This window comes from Oncorhynchus mykiss, chromosome 3 (genome assembly GCF_013265735.2).
Source record: "Oncorhynchus mykiss isolate Arlee chromosome 3, USDA_OmykA_1.1, whole genome shotgun sequence".
In the NCBI taxonomy this organism is placed as follows: Eukaryota; Metazoa; Chordata; class Actinopteri; order Salmoniformes; family Salmonidae; genus Oncorhynchus; species Oncorhynchus mykiss.
Genome location: NC_048567.1, coordinates 36284646 through 36301936, shown reverse-complemented (window position 1 = coordinate 36301936; position 17291 = coordinate 36284646). Strand labels below are relative to the sequence as shown.

The 17291-nt window shown below is 41.5% G+C and overlaps 1 protein-coding gene across 1 annotated transcript; it reads right to left on the bottom strand.

Moving 5' to 3' along the window:
* Positions 1-367: 367 nt before the first annotated feature.
* Positions 368-8113, bottom strand: LOC110519762 (endothelin-2-like). Its single transcript, XM_021596703.2, has 5 exons — positions 7948-8113; positions 5184-5334; positions 4684-4797; positions 1489-1554; positions 368-1345 (listed from the first exon to the last, which is right to left on the bottom strand). Exons 1-5 carry the CDS (start codon positions 8033-8035, stop codon positions 1255-1257), a joined length of 510 nt encoding a protein of 169 aa, XP_021452378.1. The 5' UTR covers positions 8036-8113; the 3' UTR covers positions 368-1254.
* Between the last annotated feature and the right edge of the window lie 9178 nt (positions 8114-17291).

Genomic DNA, 17291 nt, shown 5'->3' with positions numbered 1-17291 from the left:
CAAATAAGGAGAATAAGTCAAGTATTTTGTATAATTCAAGCATTAATTAGTTTATTATTACACACTGCTTCACACAGTCACTCAATACAGAAGTGGTCTAAATCAAAATCTCAAGAATTGAATAAATAGTCAATGATATATCATATCGTATGTTTCGATGTTATGTATTTTTTACTCCCACCCACACACACATATACACTGAGTGTACAAAACTTTAAGGACACCTGCTCTTTCCATGACAAACTGACCAGGTGAATCCAGGTGAAAGCTATTATCCCTTATTGGATGTCACTTGTTAAATTCACTTCAATTATTCTAGATGAAGGGGAGGAGACAGGTTAAAGAATAATTTTTAAGATTTGACACATTTGAGACATGGATTATATATGTGTGCCAGTTAGAGGGTGAATGGGCAAGACTTAAGTGCCTTTGAACGGGGTATGGTAGTAGGTGCCAAGCTCACCGGTTTGTATCAAGAACTGTAACACTGCTGCGATTTTCACGCTCAACAGTTTCCCATGTGTATCAAGAATGGCCCACCACCCAAAAGACATCCAGTCAACTTTACAACTCAATATTAGAAATGTATTCTTAATGTTAAGTACACTAAGTGTATAATCCTAAACATTGCACCTTTAAATGACCTCAGTCATTTCCCCTGGTGAATAACCTGCATAGCAATCATAATATGTTGTTATTATACAATCAAATAATGGAGAGATTAAATATGTTTGCAAAAGAAAGAGTAAAACACTGGTTCTCTCATACATCATTTTGATGATCGTATCAGTAGCCTGTCAGTCATATTCTCCCTGTCACGTTCTTTCCATCATGACAGCAATGGTCTGCCACTGTTTTGAACACAGACAACCAGCCTACACACATCAAGTGTTCTCTCCTTTACGGCTACCTGGCCAGAGTCTGCCAGTAGCATGGACCACTCTTGTCCCTCCTGCCCCTAACATAAATATTTTGCTGCACAAATAGCCTGTATGCATCATGCCTGATCCATCCCTCAAGATAGATCTAGCATCTATTCTCTGTCTTCAGGCCTCTGTCACATTTTGTTTTCCAACCTCTATTTATGGGTACAAACCGACAAACAAACAGGCAGTCCCACCGGTCTGTGGCCTTCCTGCATGTGACACATCTCTCTACCAGCAGCCCTTTTTCTGCTCCTCTCCATGTTAGAGTAGTGTAATTTGTTCTGGTACTCGCTCTTCTCTTCTCACTCTGTCTGCCATGCCATGTCGTTTAGCGCTCATCAAGCCCAGGGGCCCTGGTTGCTTCCTTCCTGGGTGGGAAAGCCCATCCCCTGGTTCTCTCAGAGGCTCTGACCATAGATCTATGGAGGAAAGAGACACTGGTCAGCAACAATATCACAAAGGTCATCTTGTGGTACTAAATGAAATAATTATGTGTACAGCCTATGCTTAATTTGATAACCAGAATAGCAAACAGCTGTTCCAGGATTTATTTTAAGCTCACCTAAGGAAAGTCAACAGGTTGGCACGGGAGCTCTTAATGGCAGTCTGGGGTGAAGAGTTATCTGAGCTGCACACAAGAGAGAGAGAGATGGGGCAGACATTTTGAACATGACATCATAAAACGGTGATCAGTGAAAGAGTTCTCCAAAAGCTATGGAATAAACCATAAAATGACACAGCAATTTGCCTCAGTGTTGCGAACCTTGAATTTTGGTGGAATTTTACTGTTGTGAAAACAAAGATGCAGTGCGTTCAGAAAGTATTCACACACTCTTTCCACATTTTGTTGTGTTACAGCCTGAATTTACAACCCCTCTTTTACTCTACTGCTACTCTCTGTTTATCGTACTGTATATGCATAGTCATTTTAACCATACCTAGATGTACATACTGCTTCAATTAGCCCGACTAAACGATGCCTGTATATAGCCTCGCTACTGTTATTGCCTCGCTACTGTTATAGCCTCGCTACTGTTACTTTTCACTGTTGTTTTTATTTCTTTACTCATCTATTGTTCACCTAATACCTATTATTTACTTCAGTTGCACTGTTGGTTAGGGCCTGTAAGTAAGCATTTCACTGTAAGTTACCTGTTGTATTCTGCGCATGTGACAAATAAACTTTGATTTGATTTAAAAATGTATTAAATTTAGTTTTTTTTTGGTCACTGGCCTACACACAATACCCCATAATGTTGAAATTAATTTAGTTTTTCTACATTTTCACAAATGATTAAAAAAAATTAAAAAGCTGAAATGTTTTGAGTCAATAAGTATTTAATCATTTTGTTATGGCAAGCCTAAATAAATTCAGGAATAAAAGCGTTTTTGTCACATAATAAGGTGCATGGACTCGGATGGTGTGTAATAATAGAGTTTAACATGATTTTGAAATGACTACCTCATCTCTGTACCACACACAGTGTGAATTTCAAACACAGATTCAACCACAAAGACCAGGGAGGTTTTCCAATGCCTCTCAAAGAAGGGCACCTATTGGTAGATGGGTACAATAAAAATAAAAAAGCAGATATAGAATATCGCTTTGAGCATGGTGAAGTTAATAATTACACTTTGGATGGTGTATCAATGGATGGTGTATCACCCAATGGTGTACACCCAGTTACTACAAAGATACAGGCATCTTGTCACGCCCTGACCATAGAGAGCCTTTTTATTCTCTACTTTGGTTAGGGTGTAACTAGGGGGGGGGGGGGGGGGGGGAATCATATTTAGGCAGCCATTTTGTGGGATCTTGTTTTTGTGTTGTTGCCTGTGAGCTCTCCAGAACGTCATGTTTCGTTCAATCTTTATTGTTTCTTTTGTGCGTTTCACTCAATAAACATATGGAACCCAGATCACGTCTGGTCTGAATGTGATTACGACGAGCGTGACACGTCTATCCTAATTCAGTTGCTGGAGAGAAAGGAAACTGCTCAGGGATTTCACCATGAGGCCAATGGTGATTTTAAAACAGTTACAGAGTTTAATGGCTGTGATAGGAGAAAACGAATGATGGATGTACAACATTGTAGTTACTTCACAATACTAACCTAATTGACAGGAAGTTGTGAAGTTGGTACAGAATAAAAATATTCCAAAACATGCATCCTGTTTGCAACAAGGCACTAAAGTAATGCTGCAAAAAAAATTGCCAAAGCAATTAACTTTTTGTCCTGAATACAAAGTGTTATGTTTGAAGCAAATTCAATACAACACATTACGGAGTACCATTCTCCATATTTTCAAGCATCATGTTATAGATATGCTTGTTATCGTTAAAGGACTGGGGAGTAAAATAACAATAGCGAGACTATATACATGGGGGTACCGATATAGAGTCAATGTGCGGGGATACCGGTTAGTTGAGGTAGTATGTACATGTAGGTAGAGTCATTAAAGTGACTATGCATAGATGATGACAGACAGTAGCAGTGGTGTAAAGAGGGGGGGCAATGCAAATAGTCTGGGTTGCCATTTGACTAGATGGTCAGGAATATTATGGCTTGGGGGTAGAAGCTGTTTAGAAGCCTCTTGGACCTAGACTTGGTGCTTCGGTACAGTTTGCTGTGGGTGGCTGGAGTCTTTGACAATTTTTAGGGCCTTCCTCTGACACTGCCTGGTATAGAGGTCCTGGATGGCAGGAAGCTTGCCAACAGTGATGTGTGTAGATGGGTGAGAACATGTTTCTATTTAATCCATTTTGAATTCAGGCTGTAACACAACAAAAAGTAGATTAGGTCAAGGGGTATGAATACTTTCTGAAGGCACTGTAGATACCCCTCAAACAAACTCATATCAGTGAATTCTCACAATACCTTTGATCAAAGAATCAGGTGTGTAAACTGTTGCCTCTTTTTTTGTGCCAATTTGGTAATCTAAAGACAACTTTATTGTACTTTATTGTACACTAAAAGTTTTACTGACATCTTTGCAAGGTCATAGACCAAACAATAATGTATTTACAATATAATATCTAAGGGCTCTATCCAATCTGGATTGCTGAAGCGTTACAGACTGCGTGCTAGAAATGTCAAGGTCATTTGGATTTGAGCCGACATACTGTATGCAGCGTTTACTGTGAATGCAGTCTCCGCTAACGCGGGAACATTGTCTTTCAATTTCAATCCAGTTGTAACGTAACGGATTGAATAGAGCCCTATCTGTCCCTAAGTGGAAAAACAGCCCCTGTTTGTCTCCCAATGAGGAACAATGAGTGCAATGAGTCTCTGGGTGTCTCTAGGTGCATGTATTTGTTTCTCTTTCATCCTTAGGAACCATTAATCCTTATCTCAGCCTTTCAATGCGTGAGACTCCTACACACTTCACTCCCCTGTCCCCTCAGCCAATCAAAACATGCAGTGGGGATGCTAGAGCAGCCTGGGATTACACTGCCCCCTCGGGCACTCCGTAACATTGTGGTGCAGATTCATTCCACCATGAGAGGGAACGCCTGTGTGATACACACAATAACACTTGGTCAAGCTAATAATAGCATCCCAGAGAAGTGAGCTATGCTCTCAGACTACCACGCCTTGTGCACCTTGAAGAGCTCCAACGGGGAGTCCCTATTGTTCTGTGTACTCAAATGGCTGACTAATAAAAGTAATTACATTCCACAGTGACTGAGTATCTGTCTGTCTGCGGTGGTGGTGTGTGTGAAGGTGTCTTGGCCATTGTTTTGACCCCAACTCACCTGTCCAGACAGAAGCTGGTGCAGGTGTGGTCGTCAGAGTCCGCACACACACAGGGACCGGCAGACTTACGGCGACGTGACAGAGGGCTGCCCAAGCCGTAAACAGTGGTCTTACTGCAGAAGGGGAAAGAAAGAAAGGGAATATCAGTTTTATCAGTCACCCTCAAAATATAACCACAATGTTTATAGACTTTGTTCCTTGGCATTTATAAAATTAAAATGTAGTGATGCCAGACAGGGAGGATTGCCAGAATAATGGCATATTGATAATAGTGATGCACAGCTAAAATAAAAAACGATGCAAATATTAACGTTGAGCGATAATGTTGATATCATCACACAGGGATGTAATTGACCCACATAAGTTAATTTCTCAAGTACATGTCTGCAAAGCTGAGTAGGTATTTGTTTGACGTACTTGGTGTGTAGTGTAAGTAAGTGTATGTGCATGTGTTTCGCTCTAGAAATGCATATTTTTTCTGTGAGGTATGTGTGTCCACCTTGGTGTGTTGACCCAGATGATGTCAAGATGGCAAAAGTAGTGGCATTCAGAGTCCAGCTGGTTGTTGCAGGCACAGCGTTTGGTCCGCACTCTGTGAGGTGGAGCCAGATCACTGGACTTAGGCCTCTCTGACAGTGGATGTCCAAAACCTACATGACAGACAAGGATATAGCTTAGAAACCAATCCTGGTGCATCAAGACCATACGATCCACCATCCGTTACAGTTACTAGTTAGTTACCTGTCCAAAATTGTAATCAGTAACGTAACTTTTGTATTACCCAAACTCAGTAACGTAATCTGATTACATTCCGTTACTTTTAGATTACTTTCCTCTTAAGAGACATTAGAAGAAGACAAAAATGCATGTTACCAATTGAACAACATCTATTGCAGGATAAATCTATGTTAAAGTTTATAAGGATGTTAAATTTTACTTTATGGTTTGATTATGTAGAATTCTTCTAACCCATCTCTTTCAAATACATATAATAATACGATTAAATTATAATTTTACAAACCAAAGTCTATCAGAATTCCAGTCAAAAATATGGAAGTATTGATTAGCCAAATTGTTTTACCTGAGCACAAACCCAAAACTAAGGACGTATTAGCCAGCCTCACTCTGTTGTTCATGATTTTGTTGTCATGGAGTACTGATTGTGCTCATTGATTCGAGTTGAAAAATAAATGCTGCTCTCATTAAATGGTATGTTTTGGGCACTACTGAAAAGTACTATATACATGTGAAAAATGAATGCAATATGCTGCATTTGCTATATGCGTATTGTTTACCTTTTTGTTGTTGACACTTTGATATCTTGATAATATGCAGCTGTTTAAAAGGCAAATCCACAGATGAAACAATACCCAAACAAATCGCCCCGCCTCTGTTTTGGTAAAAAACTGAGGGATGGGCCTGGAGAAATGTAACCACTCTCAGATTAATAGACAGAGCTATGGATGCAAGGACTGACCAATCATGATATAAAAAGTATTGTTTTAACCATATGTAGGCTATACAGTGTTTGATTACATTTACAATGGAGAAAAACAAGCTTATCTTTTGGGTTGAGTGTGACATTTGAACTAAGCTCATGAGGCATTTATAAGTTATATTCTTCAAGAATCAATGGATATATATATATATATCTATCATTTATAAATCCAAAAATGGATGTAGCAACTACAGACTGCCCCTTTAGGTCTATTCAAAAGTGTGTGAGTTTGAGCATGTGTCCATTAGGCCTATGGATTTTTAGTTTTTTTATCAGCGTGAATTAGATTGAGCAATAAAAGCCCCACTTTCATTCCGTAGGCTGGGATCCGCACTATGGGGCTGTTGCACATTTTTCACAAGCTGGTTTCAAAAACAATGATTGACAGGCAGCTTCATCCTTACCTCCAAGCGTTTATTCAAGTTGGATAATCTTTGAATGCTGACAACAATCGCATTATTGGAAAGCTTAGACTGTAGCCTACAAAACCCTATTCGTTCTCTTTTCCCACGATCCATCAAACACATTTGGTGCGTCATCATAGTGGTCTCTGACTTGTGGTCAGACTCACTCAGGTGGAACAATTTTAAATTTGCGCCTTTTTTCAATGCTGATTTGAATGTCATTGAGAAAACAGAGGTGTCAAATATTTTTTTTCCCGCAAACATCCTTTCTGAATTTAAAAGTAATCCTCAAAGTAATCATCTAGTTTTTCAAAAGTATCTGTAATCTGATTACATTATTTAAAAATGCTGGTAATGTAATGGATTACAGTTAAAACATTTTTGTCGTAATCCCTTACTCCCCAACCCAGCCAACAGCATAAAGCGACACTATACAAGTGTATTATTACCAGTACTCAGCTATTTTCCTTGATCTATCACAACAGTCTGTCTAATCAATCATTTCCGTGGAAAGCTAGTAATCATCTGTAATCTCTGTCATCTGTCTGTTCAAACATTCAAATAGTGAAGGGCAGACATTTAGAGGAAACTTCACCTCTTTATTGACTCAGTGGAGTCATATCATCTCATTTGTCCCTATACAGAGATGACCAGAGTATGATGATACAGCCTCTGGTATTTTCTGACTGTACAATGACAAGTCTACAAACAGCAAGCAAACATTGTCATGCTCTCACAAGTTCAAGTTTAAGGTGCTTTTGACAACCAAGATCACTCAAATACAAGATCATTAATTTGTTGTGTGAGATGAAGAGTTTCTCCAGATAATCAACATTTGAGAATGTGTACCCCTGAGCTAGTCAGCAAGGTTGAAGTGAGATTCAACATTGGTTTTAATGTGTTAACGATAAATCTTCATTGATGACGTGACAGTTGGAACGGGGCTTGCTGAAACGTGTCTCTTTGTTGCTTTGTATATCTTGTCACTGAATTTAATGAGTGTGCTTATGAGTAAGTCTTTACATTGCTCTAGACAATGAAAACATGTAGTCAATGCTGCACCATGTCACCATTTTATAGGGCTAATAATTAGTTTAAATGGAAAGTCAGCTAGTGTTTTATTGATGCAAGACAGTAGCATAGAACATCAATATAATGTCATATTTTTTTTGTATAGTTCGTCATTCCAAAATAATATTTTTGGGATATTTTGTATTAAGTTATGCATTCAGAAAATGATCAGTGGAAGACACTTGACCATTATTTTTCAATACTTCAATGACATGATTAAGTCTGTGTTTGCTTGTGGAGGAAATAACAAATCCTAAATCCTATTATAATAATAGCGCTGTAGTACTTACCTTCCTGCATGGACACACACACGGTGATGAGAAGGAGCAGGCTGGCGTGTGCTGACATGGTTGCTGTTGGTCTGTTTGTAGAGCTCATGGTGAAGTATAATACCCTTAAATGCGCTTTGGCAAATTATCCCAGCTGTCTTCTGCTTTGCTGCTTGCTTGTTTGTCTGCAGGTGTCTGAGTCGTAGCCTTCAATTTATAGTGCTCTTTCCCCATGATGTCACACTGGAAGCCCTGCCCCCTGCTGCTACAATGTTACACAACTCCTCCAGAGGGTTTGAGCCTCTGCTGAAAATTTCAGGAATCTACAGGTATGTTCACTCCACCCCACCACAACTCCCCAACCTGCAGGTCACTGGACAGACAACAGTTCACTTATCACCTGTAGCATGTTGCATTCACTTTCCACATGCAATTTGGTTGTGTGACATATACTTTTTCTGTCATATTTTGAGTGATGTTTGACATTTTGCGAGAGCCTTGAGGGGGAGGGTAGGAGGGAAGGAGAGAGAGGAAGGGAGTGGAAGACCATGAGGAAAAGGAGAGAGATGGCTCCTGATTGCCTGCTTTACATGGAGTCTGCAAGAGAAGGCCAGGGTGCCGTGGAAACAATGCTCAGGGGGAACGTTATCCAATAATGGGGAGTTGGCAGATGGTGGTGGCATGTGGTGATGGCGCAGATGTGCAGATGTGCATTGGGTGACAATTGACTCAATTCGGCATTGATTGACAGATCAAATTAATTCCCCCATGGGGTGTTGACCGAACAATATTATTTAAGTGTAATTCCACCCTCCATACGCTACTTATTTTCTCAAGCTGTATTTATAGTCTAGACAGTGCAGAAGATTGCAGTTGTAACATGTACTGTTTGAATACTGCTGGAAGTGTTACCACTAGGCCATGCGTGCACCACAGAATAAGATTTTCACTCATACACAGTTTTGGGTCTACAGTGCCTTCGGAAAGTATTCAAAACCCTTTACTTTTTCCACATTTGGTTACATTACAGTCTTATTCTAAAATGTATTAAATTGTTTTTTTCCCCTCAAGCTTTCACACAATACCCCATAATGACAAGGCAAAAACAGTTTTTAGAAATGTTTGATAATATATATATATATTTTTTTACATAAGTATCCAGACCCTTTACTCAGTACTGTGTCGAAGCACCTTTGGCAGCGATTACAGCATTGAGTCTTATTGGATATGACACTGCAAGCTTGGCACAACTGTATTTGGGGAGTTTCCCCCATTCTTCTCTGCAGATTCTCTCAAGCTCTGTCAGGTTGAATGGGGAGCATTGCTGCACAGACATCTTCAGGTCTATCCAGAGATGTTGGATTGAGTTCAAGTCCTGGCTCTGGCTGGGCCACTCAAGGACATTCAGAGACTTGTCCCGAAGCCACTCCTGCGTTGTTTTGGCTGTGTGCTTAGGGTCGTTGTCCTGTTGGAAGGTAAACTGTCGTCCCAGTCTGAGGTTATGAGGGCTCTGGAGCAGATTTTCATCAAGAATCTCTCTGTACTTTGCTCCATTCAATTTTTCCCAAACCTGACTACTCTCCTAGTCCCTGCCGCTGAAAAACATCCCCACAGCATGATGCTCCCACCACCGTGCTTCACCGTAGGGATGGTGGCAGGTTTCTTCCAGACGTGACACTTGGCATTCAGGCCAAATAGTTCAATCTTGGTTTCATCAGACCAGATAATCTTGTTTCTCATGGTCTGAGAGTCTTTAGGTGCCTTTTGGAAAACTCCAAGCGGGCTGTCATGTGCCTTTTACTGTGGAGTGGCTTCCATCTCTTCACTCTACCAGAAAGGCCTGATTGGTGGTGCTGCAGAGATTGTTGTCCTTCTGGAAGGTTCTCCCATCTCCACAGAGGAACTCTTGAGCTTTGTCAGAGTGACCATCAATCAGAGTCACCTCCCTGACCAAGGCCCTTCTTCCCCGATTGCTCAGTTTAGCTGGGCGGCCAGCCCTTGGAAGAGTTTTGGTGGTTCCAAACTTCTTCCATTTAAGAATGATGGAGGCCACTGTGTTCTTGGGGATATTAAATTATATTCAATGCGTACATTTTTTGGTACCCTTTACAAGATCTGTGCCTCGACACAATCCTGTCTCGGAGCTCTGTGGACAATTCCTTCGACCTCATGGCTTGGTTTTTGCTCTGACATGCACTGTCATCTTTGGGACCTTATATAGACAGGTGTGTGCCTTTCCAAATAATGTCTAATTGATTTAATTTACCACAGGTGGACTCCCAATCAAGTTGTGGAAACATCTCAAGTATAATCAATGGAAACAGGATGCACATGCGCTCAATTTAGAATCTCATAGTAAAGGGTCTGAGTACTTATGTAAATAAGGTATGTTTTTTTTATTGCTAAAAATGGCTAAAAACCTGTTTATGATTTGTCGTTATGGGGTCGTTATGGGGTATTGTGTGTAGATTGCTGAGGAAAATGTTTTATGTAATCCATTAGAATAATGCTGTAACCTAACAAAATGTGTAAAAAGTCAAGGGGTCTGAATACTTTCCAAAGGCACTGAACATTAAATAATTCAGGCAAGATGTGTTTTGAGAACATGATGCGTAATTTTGAGGTCTGTGAGTATTACGTTCATCTGATTAGTCATTGAACAAGATAAATGGGGGAAATTGAAGACCAGTATGGAAATAAGCTCTGGGCTTTGTTTTTTAATCCTCTATCATTTTTGATGTATTGAATGTTGTCTCCAGCTGGAGCAATTTACTACTTTTAATTATACAACCAATTCAGTCAATTAATCTAAAGGATGTGGTTATGATAAACACTTCACCTAATAATGGTAATTGGGTTGAAGAGAGTTAAAGACAATAGATGTGAGGCTAAGGCCAAGGTACAATACTCACAGTAAATCATAAGACAACCCTTATGACACACTACCTCAAAGTCAGCAACGTACCACACAAAACATCTCATGCAATACAGAAGCAGTGTTTTGAAAATGAAGGCTACAGACCAACAGCAATATCTCTACTTCCATTGCCAGCTATTACATTGTCGTTGTTTTGACAACTGCACTGTCACAGAAGTAGCTAAACTGTTTCCGGAATTACATTTGACCAAAATATTCTTGGTGCATTCCCGAGAACAAATATCCCTTTATCTCTTGTTCTGTGATGGCTGGAATTAGCCCATGCACAGATAAACCGACAGCTCTCTTCCCTGCCTGAGGGTAGTGGTGCCCCCAGTGCATTGTGCCACCCACACAGTGCGCGGTGAGTGACTGGCCCAGGAGCCAAGGGGGAATCTTACCACTGCCATGCAGATAGCCAAATGCTAGCACTCACTCATGCAAATGAACTGTGGCGTTAATCTCCCCACACACTCAGATTAGCCAGGTTAATCAATAGGGATTTTATCGCTAACTCCATAAAGTAACTTAGGTGTTCGTTAAAGCCACCGGGGCATGGCCGATGAATAGATGGTCAATTATCTGATAGGAAAATATGGCTAATGTGTATGGAAATGCTGTGTGGATACAGCTGTCAGTCATCAGCATCAGTGTGGGCTGTGATGAGCTCTGTCAGATGTAGATACTGGGGGCCACGTGTCTCGACAACACACACACACATCTAGAGTATGATGAAAGAGAAAAAGAGTTGAGTGTGTTTTTCATCCAGGCATGTGTAAATCTGAATCAGTTTTACTTGTGTAATGTATGACCATAGGAGTCTCGACGCTCTTCTGAACATTGCTGATCATTTATGATAATAATATACGTATACTATACTGTGGTTCTTGTGGATGTGAATAAATGTATGTTATCTTTTTCAAATGGTCTATTCTTCAACAGTACTGTATCTAGTATGCAGTCTGTTGACAAATATAACATGACATAACACACATACACATTCAGAGGAGCACATGGTCAGCCACAGTATAGTGCAGAGATTCGAACCCGCAACCCTCCGCCTCTAACATCTAGGCTACATACTGCCTCACCTAATTGTGCAAATATTCCTAGATATGTTCCCAGAGTCAAAGGGATGGCAACTCTCTGTGAGTACTACATGTACTTTGTTTTGGTGAAATTGTGTGTGCCTGCTGGGAAATTACTTCAGTGAGAATTGGCACCTTAAGATGGAATATAACAGAGTACAAGTTCTTTAAACTGGTACTTTTCCTACACAAGGATGCTTGGCATCTTTTGCATTAGACAAATTGTCCATGAAGACATGTATTATGCCACAACAGACAACATTTCCTGGGTAAACTAAAGACATATATCAAGTATGACATTCACATTAATGAGACATAAACAATGTTTGGTACTATTCTAATTGTAGAATTTACAATCATGGAAGAATAATGGGGTGAATCATGAGATCCAAATGCTAGACTGTTGGGAATGAGAGATTAACAGATTTATCTATCAGGATCTCATAGTATCAACTGTCAGAGCTCATCTATATCTACCAGAGGAAACAAGAAAAAACACTACCTCCTCTATTCCCCCCTCTATTATCCTGGCAAGTGTCTTCACTGACATTTTCAATCTCTCCCTGTCTGATTATGAAATACCAACACGTTTCAAGCAGACCACCATTGTCCCTGTGCCCAAGAACACTAAGGTAACGTGCCTAAATGACTACCGACCCGTAGCACTCACGTCTGTAGCCATGAAATGTTTTGAAAGGCTGGTCATGGCTCACATCAACACCATTATCCCAGAAACCCTAGACCCATTCCAAATTGCATACCGCACCAACAGATCCACAGATGATGGAATCTCTATTGCACTCCACACTGCCCATTCACACCTGGACAAAAGGAACACGTATGTGGAATGCTATTCATTGACTACAGCTCAGCGTTCAACACCATAGCACCCTCAAAGCTCAACACTAAGCTAAGGACCCTGGGACTAAATGCCTCCCTCTGCAACTGGATCCTAGACTTCCTGACAGGCCTCCACCAGGTGGTAAAGGTAGGTAACAACACATCCGCCACGCTGATCCTCAACATGGGTCCCCACAGGGGTGCGTGCTCAGTCCCCTCCTGTACTCCCTGTTTACTCATGACTGCACGGCCAGGTACAACTCCGACACCATCATTAAGTTTGCTGATGACACAACAGTGGTAGGCCTGATCACCGACAACGATGAGACAACCTATAGGGAGGAGGTTAGAGAGCTGGCTGTGTGGTGCAAAGACAACAACCTCAACGTGATCAAGACCAGGGAGATGCTTGTGGACTACAGGAAACTGAGCTGTAGTGGAGCAGGTTGAGAGCTTCAAGATCCTTGGTGTCCACAGCAAACCAAAATGGTCCAAGCACACCATGACAGTCGTAAAGAGGGCACGACAAAACCTATTCCCCCTCAGAAGACTGAAAAGATTTGGCATGGGTCCTCAGATCCTCAAAAGGTTTTGCAGCTGCACCATCGAGAGCATCCTCTGGTTGCATCACCGCCTGGTATGGCATGCTCTCATGCATGTGCTGTTAGATTATTCTACTATGTGTCAATGAAATCTGTTGCTGTATTTTTTTTTTTTGTATTATCTGTGATCGTTTTGTTTGTCTTGTTTAGTTTTTTAATCATTGTACCTAAACTGTATGTGTAAACATGTATATGCAGGGCCCAGCTGTAAAAGAGACCTTGGTCTCAGTCTGTGTTCCTTGTTGAATTATTTTATTTTTTTAACTGCTCGGCCTCCGACCACAAAGCACTACAGAGGGTAGTGCGTACGGCCCAGTACATCACCGGGGCCAAGCTTCGTGCCATCCAGGACCTCTATACCAGGCGATGTCAGAAGAAGGCCATACAAATTGTCAAATACTCCAGCCACCCTAGTCATAGACTGTTCTCTCTGCGTACGCACAGAAAGTGGTATCGGAGCGCCAAGTCTAGGTCCAAGAGGCTTCTAAACAGCTTCGACCCCCAAGCCATAAGACTCCTGAACAGCTAATCAAATGGCTACCCAGACTATTTGCACCCCCCATGCTGCTGCTACTCTCTGCTTTCATCTATGCATTGCCACTTAACCCTACCTGCGTGTACATAATTACCTCAACTAACTTTTTGTATTTTCTTAAAACTGCATTGCTGGTTATGGGCTTGAAAGTAAGCATTTCACTCACCTATTTTATTCGGGGCTTGTGATTTGATTCCACCACAAACCAAATGCATGCTTTTCAACCGTTCTTGACCGAGGCACTGGATGCGCACTGGAGGTCTCGAGCAATGAGCCTGCACAACATGTCCTTGCCGGGCTACAGGGAGTATCCAGCAAGTGCGGCGGGTTGGAACAGGCCGCACTGGGCTGTGCTGGCGAACCGGGGACACCGTGCGTAGGGCTGGTGCCCTATAACCCGGGACGAGGAGACGCACTGGAGACCAGATGCGCTGAGCCGGCTTCATCCCTCCTGGCTCGATGCCCACTCTAGCCCGGCCGATTCGAGGAGCTGCGCTGTGCGCACTGGGGACACTGTGCGCCTCACTGCATGCCCGGTCACTCTCTCGCCACGGTAAGCACGGGGAGTTGGCTCAGGTCTCCTACCTGAGTTTGCCAATCTCCCCGTGTGCCTCCTCCCCCCAAAAATTCTGGGGCTGCCTCTCGTGTACGATACCTCGAGCCAATTCCTCGTAGTGTCACCGCTCCACTTTAGCTGCCACCAGCTCCGCTTTCGGATGGCGATACTCTCCCGGCTGTGCCCAGGGTCCCTTGCCATCCAAGATTTCCTCCCATGTCCAGGAGTCCACTCCACACTGCTTGGTTCTTTTTGTGGTGGGTAGTTCTGTAACGATGTTCGTCTGAGGAAGAAGGAGTAGACCAAAGCACAGCGTGGTACGTGTTCATATTTCCTTTAATTAACTGAACACTAAATACAAAATAACAAGAGAATACATGAAAACCGAAACAGTCCCATATGGTACAAATGGAAAACAACTACCCACAACCCATATTTGGAAAACAGGGTGCCTAAGTATGGTTCTCAATCAGAGACAACGATTGACAGCTGCCTCTGATTGGGAACCATACCAGGCCAAACACCTAGAAATATAACACACAGAACCAAAACATAGAATGCCCACCCCAACTCACACCCTGACCAAACTAAAATAGAGACATCAAAAAGGAAATAAGGTCAGGACGTGACATCTGCACGGTTCTGACTTATAATATGTGGACAACTACAAAGACCTAGGTGTCTGGCTAGACTGTAAACTCTCCTTCCAGACTCATTTTAAACATCTCAAATCCAAAATGAAATCTAGAATCGGCTTCCTATTTTGCAACAAAGCCTTCTTCACTCACGTCCCCAAACATACCCTCGTAAACTGACTTTCCTACCGATCCTCGACTTTGGCGATGTCATTTACAAAATAGCTTCCAACACTCTACTCAGCAAACTGGATGCAGCCTATCACAGTGCCATCCGTTTTGTCACCAAAGCCCCTTATACCACCCACCACTGCGACCTGTATGCTCTCGTCAGCTGGCCCTCAGTACATATTTGTCGCCAGACCCACTGGCTCCAGGTCATCTATAAGTCTATGCTAGGTAAAGCTCTGCCTTATCTCAGCTCACTGGTCACGATAACAACACCCATCTGTAGCACGCGCTCCAGCAGGTATATCTCACTGGTCATCCCCAAAGTCAACACCTCCTCTGGCCGCCTTTCCTTCCAGTTCACTGCTGCCAATGACGGGAACAAAATTGCAAAAATCGCTGAAGCTGGAGACTTATATTTCCCTCACTAACTTTAAACATCAGCTATCTGAGCAGATAACCGATCGCTGCAGCTGTACATAGCCCATCTGTAAATAGCCCACCCAATCTACCTACCTCATCCACATATTGTTTTTATTTACTTTTCTGCTCTTTTGTACACCAGTATCTCTACTTGCACATCATCATCTGCTCATCTATCTCTCCAGTGTTAATTTGCTAAACTGTAATTACTTCGCTACTATGGCCTATTTATTGCCTTACTTCCTCATGCCATTTGCACACACTGTATACAGACTTTCTTTCTTTTTCTATTGTGTTATTGATTGTACGCTTGTTTATTCCATGTGTAACTCTTGGTTGTTGTTTGTGTCGCACTGCTTTGCTTTATCTTGGCCAGTTGTAAATGAGAACTTGTTCTCAACTAGCTTACCTGGTTAAATAAAGGTGAAATATATATATATTTAAATAAAACATTCCTGGATCAGACAGACAGCTGCGTCATGCCCATATATATATATTTAAATAAAACATTCCTGGATCAGACAGACAGCTGCGTCATGCCCACCAAGTCACATGCCCCCTGAGATTGTCCAGTTTAAAAATTTCAGATGTTACATCTTTTACTAAACTTGTATTTTCTTAGTCAAAGTAAAGTGAAATAGAGTGGTCATAATGCTTCAGGACAGTGTCATAAAGTGTATTTTAAATATGATGAAAAAAAACATGTTCGTAAAGAATTCATTACAACAACAAAGGATTTAAGAAACAAATGTCATAATATGTAATAACAGCTGACATAACTTGTCGTAACCTGTCATAATATGGTCATAACACTGTCATGATCTATATATTTACACCTGTTGTGACACATATTGCGTTATTTTATGGCTGCTTATGACACCTACGTAAGTGTCAAAACCCACATTTAGTTTTTTTGGCAGAAAAAACTGTCATCCCAGGATGTCTGACCCTAACTGGGCTCAGGGGCGGTCCTCTGATTTAGTTAAAATCCAATTCCCTTTGAGTTTTCCTTCATTAAACAGTCCAAAAATCACATTGTGAAATTGTGTAAACAGTATCATACTCATTCATTAATCTTATACAACAATTAGATGTAAACCTCATATCTGAGGCTATTATATAAACAGCGTTATGGCAATGTGGCCACACCGTCTCCCATGAGCTTCCCAAGTTGTGACAAACAGACCAGTTCGTAGCTGGATTCTTCATCGATCTTTTACACTTTCTCCGGAACATGAAATTTGTTCGTACCTCAAGTTCTGTGAGGTGGAAGGATTTCCTTTGTCCTCTATGAAAGTTTACCCTATCTCTAATACTGTGTGGCCATGAGGCAGGGTCTTCTGATGAATTTACGACCTCTGACCACAGCAGCATAGTTGAAGGAGGAAAGGGGGGAGGCAGGGAGAGGTCGATGGGGTTGCTATACTCAGAGGCCAACGTAATGACAGCATGTTAATATTGTATCTGAATTATTAATATTCGGCTCCCCTACTTCTTAATACATTTTAACACCTACTTTACCTAAAACCTCTGGGTGACTGCTTGTTCTCTGCTAAAGCAGGACCACTAGATGTCACTAATGATTCACATAGAGATAAGAG

Coding starts and splice junctions, on each gene's coding strand:
- LOC110519762 (XM_021596703.2), bottom strand. CDS start 8,035: ATGAGCTCTACAAACAGACCAACAGCAACCATGTCAGCACACGCCAGC. Junction 4,798..5,183: donor ATCTGGGTCAACACACCAAG/GTGGACACACAT, acceptor CCCCTTCTGCAG/TAAGACCACTGTTTACGGCT. Junction 1,346..1,488: donor AACCTGTTGACTTTCCTTAG/GTGAGCTTAAAA, acceptor TTTCCTCCATAG/ATCTATGGTCAGAGCCTCTG.